Source organism: Chinchilla lanigera, unplaced genomic scaffold, assembly GCF_000276665.1.
Source record: "Chinchilla lanigera isolate Chin_1 unplaced genomic scaffold, ChiLan1.0 scaffold00157, whole genome shotgun sequence".
NCBI classification, from domain to species: Eukaryota; Metazoa; Chordata; class Mammalia; order Rodentia; family Chinchillidae; genus Chinchilla; species Chinchilla lanigera.
In genome coordinates this window covers 1,302,892-1,311,821 of record NW_004955558.1, presented here as the reverse complement: position 1 = coordinate 1,311,821, position 8,930 = coordinate 1,302,892, and the positions used below count along the sequence as shown (strand labels likewise).

General features: G+C 47.0%; 1 protein-coding gene across 2 annotated transcripts; it reads left to right on the top strand.

The window, feature by feature from the left end:
* Positions 1-2,641, top strand: LOC102019966 (sialic acid-binding Ig-like lectin 14). Of its 2 annotated transcripts, none has more exons than XR_001232335.1 (5): positions 1-47; positions 469-516; positions 1,587-1,853; positions 1,956-2,087; positions 2,222-2,641. XR_001232335.1 is itself a non-coding variant. In XM_013508901.1 (5 exons), the coding sequence occupies exons 1-5, from the start codon at positions 2-4 to the stop codon at positions 2,277-2,279; spliced, it is 528 nt and encodes a 175-aa protein (XP_013364355.1). In that variant the 5' UTR covers position 1; the 3' UTR covers positions 2,280-2,641. The 2 variants fall into 2 exon arrangements, 1 of the variants encoding a protein (XP_013364355.1); XM_013508901.1 differs by having other exon boundaries at positions 1,979-2,087.
* The last annotated feature ends 6,289 nt before the right edge of the window (positions 2,642-8,930 follow it).

Genomic DNA, 8,930 nt, shown 5'->3' with positions numbered 1-8,930 from the left:
GATGCTGCATTTGCTTCTGCTGCTGCTACTCTTCGGGCTGTGGCAAGGTAGGAGAAGCAGGAGCCAGAGGGATCCAGGGTAGGAATGGGGACCGTTTTCTCAGTCGTCTTCTCGCCAGAGTCTTTGGCAGAGGATTCAAGATATGAAATTAAAATACAACAGTCTGTGACAGTACAGGAAGGATTGTGTGTCTCTGTGCTCTGCTCCGTAGAGAGAACCACACAGCTGAATGTCTCCTGAAAGTTCTGGATGGAGACATGTAGGTCTCTGAGGACAACTGGGGTGAGGCGGGAGGACCTTGGTGTCTGGGGCTGTCGGTGCTGTGGCCTTGAGCCCAGGTGTGGATGGGCTGAGACAGGTCCCACACACAGCAGCCCTTCCCCAAGTTCTGTTGCTCTGTAAGATGAAGACAATGTGTCCTGAACACTCTGTCTTTCAAGTTCAAACTGTTCCATCTTTCTATCACAGATGCTGCCCCCTCTGTGAACATCAGTAATTTTTTGAGAAACTGCACAGGTAGGAAAGTTGTGGTTTTCTGGAGGCTGTGGTGAAGGTCAGGGCTCCTTCCAGCAGAATAAGTGAGAACTGAACCAGAGTAGAAATAAGGTGAAATTTAAATCCGACACAAGCATTCAATCCCTTTCACTCTATCAGCCTGTCTGGTGCCCCCTTTCTTTTTCTTCCTGATGCCTACTAGGTCTTCTGGCCACTGTCCCTGAGAATCGTCTGGAGCTGCCCTGATGTTGACAGGTCCCGTTCACTTCTCCAGTCAGCTGTGCCATGCCCTACCTCCTATAGCACTACCACTTCCTGTCTGTCTCCCACTTCCCTTCAACTTGCCCATGTTATACGAGTCTCCCTCATAGCTCAGGCTGTCCTCCAGCTCTGCCCTTTGGTGGCTCCCCCAGGTGAACTCAACAATTTCATTTCTCATATGCTCCTGCCCTGGGCTCTTTCATACTTTTCTGTCCTGAGTTGCACTCAGAACATGGCACTGTCATCCCCACCCAGGTCCTATGATATATTCCTTTCAGAAGCTGCCCTTAGATCAGTGGGCTCTTCAGTTCTTAAAATCTCTCACTAATCCTGGACTTCATCTCCTTGCTGTGTCCCCTTATTCCTACTCATGTTGTGTGGTTCCTCTTATCTCAGGTTCTTCTCAACATCTGTGACCCTCATAGCACAGCCCAGAAGGTTGTCCTGGTTTGGAGTGGGACCTCACTATTCATCTATTCATCTATTCTCCAGTCCAGCTTCCTGGGCTCATCATGTTCAAACAACTTTATGATCCATACTGGATTCCAGATACATGTGCAGGTCCCTCCATTTGCTAGGCTGTCCCAGTACCTCTGCAGGTCACTTCTCCACCTGAGATGCCCACCTGCCATGTGCTCACATGACCAACCTCCCTACTTCCAATCTTGTAGCCTCTTTCTCTCAGGGTTTCTCACACACTTGACTCCTGGATTTGGTTATCTGTGTCCACCAGCCAGATAGTCGTGTGTCCTACTTCTGTTTAATCAGAAAGGAAGGGATGGTCAGGGCTCTCAGATGCAGCCTTTGTGGTCTCTGTCTGTCTCTCTCAGTGCCCCTAGTTCCAATGACCATGAGCAATGACACATCGCCGATTGTCCAGGAGGGCCAGTCCCTGCACCTTGTCTGCACGGCTGACAACAACTCCTCTTCCTCCCTGAGCTGGTTATGGAAGAGTAGGGACCTGAATTCCTCTCAGGTCTCAGCATCCAGGGTCCTGGAGCTGTGCTCTGTAGGGCCTCAGGATGGACAGGAATTTACTTGCCAAGTTCATCACCCTCTGGGCTTCCAGAACTTTTCTTTGAAACTCTTTGTGCAGGGTGAGTAACAGGACAGGAGCTGGGTGGCCGATTGCCTGGTGTTTGAGATGGGGGAGGGGCCGCGGCGTGGGACAAAGCTCCATTCCCTCCCCTTCCATGAAGCCCATCCTTTTACCCGTGTGCAGCTGAGAAGCAGGAGGGCTCCTGGCCCCTGTGCCTCACTCTCATCATAGCGGTTGGCATGGTAGCTGGTTCTCTCCTCACTTATGTCCTCACTTGGATCTACTACACCAGGTGAGTGCGCTGACCCTCTCAAGTGTACCCTGTGATAGATCCCCAGATTCTGGGTTGGGCTGAGCTGACTTGACCTGCCTGATATTGCAATTAACCCACCTAACTCTGAGCTGAGACACATGTGGACTCTGCAGGTGTGGGGGTGCCCAGGAGCACAACAGCGTAAAGCCTCAAAGTCCCACTTCTTCTTGATTCCACACTGATCTGTGGACATGAAGACCCAGTGGACATGTGTGGGGACATTACTGTCAGTATTTCCCTGCAAATTCTCAAATCGCACCTACAATGATCATCGGAGCCCGTCGTCAAGAACTGATCCTGGTGCCCCACATCCAGTCCTCAGACAAGTGCCAGACTTTGGGACTTGTCCAATTGCTACTTCAAAGTTTCCTTGTTAGAAGCTTTTGTAAATGAGGAGGTGAGGAGAGTGGAAGGGAAGGGAAGGCCATGGGGGAAAATCAAGTGATATCATGTACAGACAGGTACAAATTCTCGATAATGAATGCCATTATTATGTATATTTAAAATGTACCAATAAAATCTGATTAAGAAAACACAAAGTTACCGTGTTAGTAATGCCTTGTTTTTAAATCAACCTGTGGATTCTGTTGCATATCTTGTTAGTTCTCTTTCTCCCTTAAGTCTGCCCTTTCTTATAATCACTGTTTTCTTGGATGCTTTTCATGTCACTTTACGTTTCACTCTGAGCCACTTATGCCCACCTGAGCCACGAGTCCTTGTACCAGGGCCCAGAGGCCCGTCCTCCACTGGCTGACCCCAATGTCTGCCATTCTGCCAGCTGGAGCAGCTATTCATCATGCCTGTGAGGGGAATGGAGAGATCAGTGATGTGACAGCAGCAACAGCTCTGGCCCCTTCAGACCTTCGCACCCTTGGGGTCATCTTTAACCTGGAAACACATAAAGGACTCTCAAAAGTGTCATTTTAGTCTGCCTGTGGATGCAGCAAAAATCTCCACGGGATCTTTACAGAGGCTTCAAGTTACCATTTAAAACGAATCTTTTCAGTGTAATATATATGAAGCATAGAGCAGAAAACACCTCATCTTACGTTTTCTCTGTCAGCTATGACCCATATGAGGTACTGCTTCAGTAGTGCATTGCTGCACATGAAAGTACCCAAAACTCATTCATTAAACCACAATCTGACACCCCAGCTAGGTGGTGTCATTGCTAGGTATACTCTGGGCTCTGCCAGGTAGTTGCACTAACCCCTGGCTTTCACTCGCCCGGATGTGTGACATCTCACGGTTCCTCCACACAGACCTCTCCCCATCACAGTGCCCAGGACTGGTGACACAGCAGCCCGGGGATGCATGGGGCAGGAGCGGGGGCTGCCAGGCCGCCTTACCATCTTAGGACCTCTCATCTATATTCTGTGGATGAAATAGTGATAGGCAGAATTCATATTCAAGAGAAAAAGATAAAGAATGATAACACTCTCTTTAACCAAACAGTACCATGTTTGCATAGGGCATTGTTTGGGGCTGGTTTTGGGGGCTACTTCCTACAGCTATTCACCTACCTGTGTCAGTGACAGCTGCCTCATGTATGTGATGGGGAGGCACTATCCCTAGGGCAGGGCTGTTGGGAGAATTCATGGCACCTTAGTCACTTTTTCTCCGAAGAGATAATACCCAACACTTGCATTTAGAGGAGGGGAGGTGTATTTTGGTTCACATTAGCAGTCAGTCCATGGTCTATGGACTCCAAGGCAGGACGGCATGGTAAAGGGCATAGCAGAGGAAAAGGTGCTCATGTCCTGGCAGCCAGAAGAAGAGAGTAAAGGGAGGAGTCGTGGAGGGAGAGAAACCCCCTCCCAAAGTGACCCAGGTTTTTGACCACACCGTGTCTCCTAACAACAAGGCAGCTACACCACACCCATAATCCAGTCATCTTCCAAAAGCTCCACCTACGAGTACCCTTGGGAGCTTCTAGATACAAGCATAACAAGTGGGAATATCTAGGTTGCAGGGCAGCAGAGAGCCTTCACCTTTCCTGCTCTTGGAATGGACGCAACAGTCTGGGATTGTTCACAGGACAGTCTTGAGGGTGGTCAGAGCACAAGGGAGAGAAGTAGATTTTCCCCATGTGCTGGGTGACTCCGTTCAGATGGTCCTCGGGTCTCCTGGGACATCTGACATGTTAATCCTCCAGCTGCTGATCTTTGGTCTCTGTCTTGCAGTGAGGCGCCTCCATAGAGATGCAGATGTCTCCAAAGGCAGAACTCACCTTGCATCTGCATCTCAGACAGCTCAGTCATCCTAGCGTATAGAACCCCAGATCAAGAGTCTGGCTTTGGCAGAGGGAGGGCCCCCACTGTGCTCAGTGTCCTGACTCCTGCTGGCAGAGTGGGGTTGGTCTATGTTCACACACTGAGCACAGCACTTGGGAGCTGCTTTGGGATCTGCAGTATGGTGAGACAGTGAGAGGATCAGCCCTGGAAATCACATGCATCACGACTGCCCAAATTCAAACACTGTCCACTCTGCCTATTCATCCCTGAGAACTCACTTTTCACTCCAGGACAGGGAGATCCCACCCATCCCTGGTCTGTGCTTCTCCCCTGTGGGTCATCTAATCTGTGGCACTGAGACTGTCAGGTGACAGTATCCCAACCACATGTTGTTTTTCAGAGACCACTTAATCCCTCTTTTTGCATCTCTTTGCTGGAAACCTCAAGCCATGGTGTAATTTTGTGCTACCTGGCTTCCAAATGAATGAATGAAACATCCTCCTTCATCCATGGAACAAACAAGTCTTTCCTCAGAGCCAAATCAGTCCTGTGCAAAGACTAGTGAAATGGTTTCCCATACACAGTGGAAGATAAGACAGGAAGGGTACCTGTGTGATTGGGGCAATTTACTTGCTCCTTATTCCTTTTGGACTCCTGTAGAAAGATATATTCACAAAAAGAAATTACACATAAAATAAATCTCTTTCCTACATCTCTGGAGGTTGGGAAGTCAAGGCACTGGCAGATTTAGTACTTGGTGAGGATGTGCCTTCTCAGAGAAGGTCCCTTCTGGTTGTATCCTCGTGTGATGTCAAGGCTCCAAGTTTCCTTGTGTCTCTTTTATAAAGGCACCAACTCTATACATGAGAGTGCTGCCCCCATGATGAAAATACCTCCCAGCAGACTCCTCCACCTAGTATCATCAGCTTTTGGGCTAGGATTTCAACAAAGGAATTAAGGAGGGACACAAACCTGCATATCGTATGATGTGGCACTCTGGACCTCTAGGTCCACTTCAGAAAATTGGGGAAGTGGGCCTAGAGGGCCTCTCAGCTGTCCTGACCCATTGTCCTAAGTTCCTCTTTTGTGGAGAAGTTTTCTGTAGCATTTTCAAGTCTTTCCTTCTCATTCTTTCCCTTTTCTTTAAAAATGTGAGACCGTGGGAAACAAATGGGTCATGGTTCAGCCCTCTGACCAATAGCACGCTGGAATTGGTCTGACAGAGTAGAGTATTGTTGTAATAATGGGACTGAGGAATGCTGCAGGATGAGATGCCAGTTGAACAAGCAGGAAGGAGTGACTGAGTGCATGCCTGTGTGTGTGTGTGTGTGTGTGTGTGTGTGTTTAGAGGGGGTGGTTATGCATAGTAAACCTTGAGCCTTCTTCCTCAAATGTCACAGCCAACTGCCCCTTCTGCAGGCTATAGCAGGGAAGAAGATGATATTGGATGGGCAGATGTATGAGAATGAGTGGGAAAAAGCTCTGGGTTTCTAAATAAATAACCTTAGACAGTATGTCCTAAGCTAGAGTTTTTAAGGTGGTGTGCTGAGATGATCACTTTGGAATATAAGCAAGAAAACAGTAGTCAAACAAGGTTAGGAGCTTCTTCAAGAGGGAGTGACCTGTGGCTCTAAGAAAGGCAGACCAGGTGGGTGTTCCTGGAATGCTCACCACGGTCTAATGCTTGGAGGTTATTCATTTTTGTTGGAAACCACTAAGTTATTTTGTATGAGCACTTTATCGGTATGCCCTCCCACCCTGAAAGAAAAAGCTCCAAGAAAAACTAACAGGAACCAAAGGACACTGCACCGCCCAGAATTTCAACCACTTGTGCCCAGTTTTTGCTGCACAGTCAAAATAATCTGTTGTGGGGCTGGGGATTTAGCTCAGTGGCACAGCACCTGCCTGGCAAGCACAAGGTCATGAGTTCGATTCCTGGTACCAGAAGAAAAACAAAAAAAATACAAAAACAAAAAACAAAAACAAAATAATCTGTTGGAATCAAGTGTGAGTTGTTTCTTGCAGGAAAGCCTGGCCTTCCCTACATCCTGAGAGAAGTTGATCCAGCAGGAGGTGAGACTACAAGTTGGCAGAGCCGCATGGACCATGATGTGAGTTTTAGGTATATTTGGACGGTGACAGTTGATATGGGAGGGCTTGGAGCACAGACAGATGCTATGTGACAGGATTGCTCTGGCTGCTGTGAAGATTATGAGGAGCAGAGGCAGAAGCTGGAGGCAAACATGGAGACTGTGGCAATGAGAGATGACAGTGGGCTGCACAGCGGCCGTGTGCAGTGTCTGTGGAACATGGGAATTGTAAGTTTCTCCGGACAGGGTGCAGACCGAGGGAGGGGTCGGTAACCCAGCCTGTCCTAAGCGTGGGCAGTGTGATGTATTCCATCAGGTCAGAGGTTCCTGGGCAGTTGAGATGCCTCTTGGAAGCACCCACCTGGGCACAGGGGCTTGTTGAGAGTAGCTGGAGCTGGAAATTGGTAATATGTGTGAGAGTGGGGAGCGTTAGAGTGCTTCAAGCAGTCAAGCTATCTCAGTTTTGAGAAAAATATCCTGCCTCTACAGCTTTAGTCAGTAGTCAGTAGGAAACATCACCTCTCATGATACTAACTTTGCCAGGGTACAAATTAATGCCCCTGTTGTTGTTGTTCAGTGCTCCAGCCCTCCAAGGTAAAGAGCTTACTCCACACGACCCCAGCTGTTGTCTCTCGTTTTTATTTTCCTCATATGCACCACCGTTCCTCCCCTGTGTACGCCAAGAGACCAATGGAGTGCCCTATATTTGGCACCTAAACAGGACACCTGGTGAGAGACAGCAAGTAGGCAGTGGGTACGCTTCCCAAGGGCATAAAGCACAAGGGGGAAGTGCTTTTATGAAAGCTAGCATTCAGGAGCGCATGGTACAGGCAAGTCGGATATAAAGCATGGGGATGCATGTTCTCTAGGACTAGAAAATATACAGGCTTCAAAGAATCCAAAAGAGAAAGGGATATTGAAGTGCAAGTAGAGGCTCAAGACTCCCAGGTGGCTGTATCTGTAGAAGTGTTTGTTGCATGTTTGACTCCTGTATTTAATGCTCTGCGTGTTGGTTTGGAGGGGTTTTGTAACCGTAAAGGATTTGACTCAGAAAGTTACATCAAAATCAAGTCCTGAGCCTGAGCAGGACATGGAGGGCAGAACAATGGCGCTGCCCACAGAGCCTGAGCCCTCTAGCCTGGTCCAGTTTAAGAAGAAAGGAGTGGTGGGGAACAAAAGGGACTTTTCCCCACCAGTGAGGTGTTTCCCATGAACTCTATCTCACAACACTCGATGGAATTCAGAACCACAGGCAGCTATCCCGGCCTTTTCAGCTGAGAGAAATTTTACTGCATCACAGTTTGGAACTTCCGCCTCTCAGAGAGTAGAGCCGTTTTCTCTCTCTCCCTTGCAAATGGCATTAAAAGAATGCTGGTTGGGGGACCATAGAGGGTTTTCAACATACCTATTCTGTTACTGAAGTTCAAGTCCCTGAAAATCTGGGACAAGTTATATGTCATTATGAAGCTATACCTTTAAAAATCCTAAAAGAGTTAAAATAAGCTGTTGATACTTATAGCTCTACCGCTCCCTTTACCTTGCGTTTATTAGAAATTCTAGGACAACAGACTATGACCTAAATGATTGGAAAGGAATAGCTAAAGTTTAAGGCCAGGTGATTATTTGATGTGGAAAGGAAATTTCTTTGAATATTGCACAGGCCAGACTGCTCGTAACGCTGCTCACTACATAACTATTACAAAGGATATGCTAATTGGGGAAGGCAAACAATCAACTCTCTTTTAAATTGTCAACATAGCAGAAAAATCATCATGCTACCATATAGGAGCTCAGGAGGGCTACTAGTGGTCCTGGAAAGATAGGTGTTCCTTCTGCTCTGAGGCACCTTGGTTTACATTCCATGCACTTGGACGGTGATGAGTTTGGGAGGAAGAGAGGTCTCAAAACATCACAGAAAATGAAGGTGCTAGACAGAAACCACATTTCTACATCCTTACCCTACGGTGCTGGAAATTCGTTGTCATCTGCTATGAATGTTATTTTGGAACTTTTGTGATCCAGCTCAGTGTCTTCCATACATGAAATGTCTGGGCTTGCATGATCCTGAGAGCAAGAGAGACTCCAAGGCACTTAGGATACGTAGGAGCATAACACTTTTTCTTCACAAAGGCCCATAACCGTGGGTGTATGAAACCGACATTTATTCTTTAGTCTATTTCCACTGATAAATGATTAATTTTAATTTTAAGAGCTATTATATTAAACAGTGAGTCTTTAACAGGAATAACAATCACATAAATAAAATCTTGCTGTTATAATATTTATTGAGTGTTTATAAAGAGCATCAACATTTTCAACATCATTTGGTTTTTGTGTACAGCATCTGAAAAAGAACAAGAGAAATACACTGCTACATGAACTTCAGTGAAAATACCAGGAACACTTTACAGAGAATAATCCTTACTTCAATTATCACAGTTAAGGCAATCTTTATGTATGACAGTAGCATATTTCACACACACAAATCCCTTACATTT

Bases quoted from the DNA above. Each gene is read 5' to 3' on its own strand.
- LOC102019966 (XM_013508901.1), top strand. From the start codon at position 2: ATGCTGCATTTGCTTCTGCTGCTGCTACTCTTCGGGCTGTGGCAAG. The intron at 517-1,586 runs GTAGGAAAGTTG...TGTCTCTCTCAG, and splicing joins TTTTTTGAGAAACTGCACAG to TGCCCCTAGTTCCAATGACC. The intron at 2,088-2,221 runs GTGAGTGCGCTG...TGGACTCTGCAG, and splicing joins ACTTGGATCTACTACACCAG to GTGTGGGGGTGCCCAGGAGC.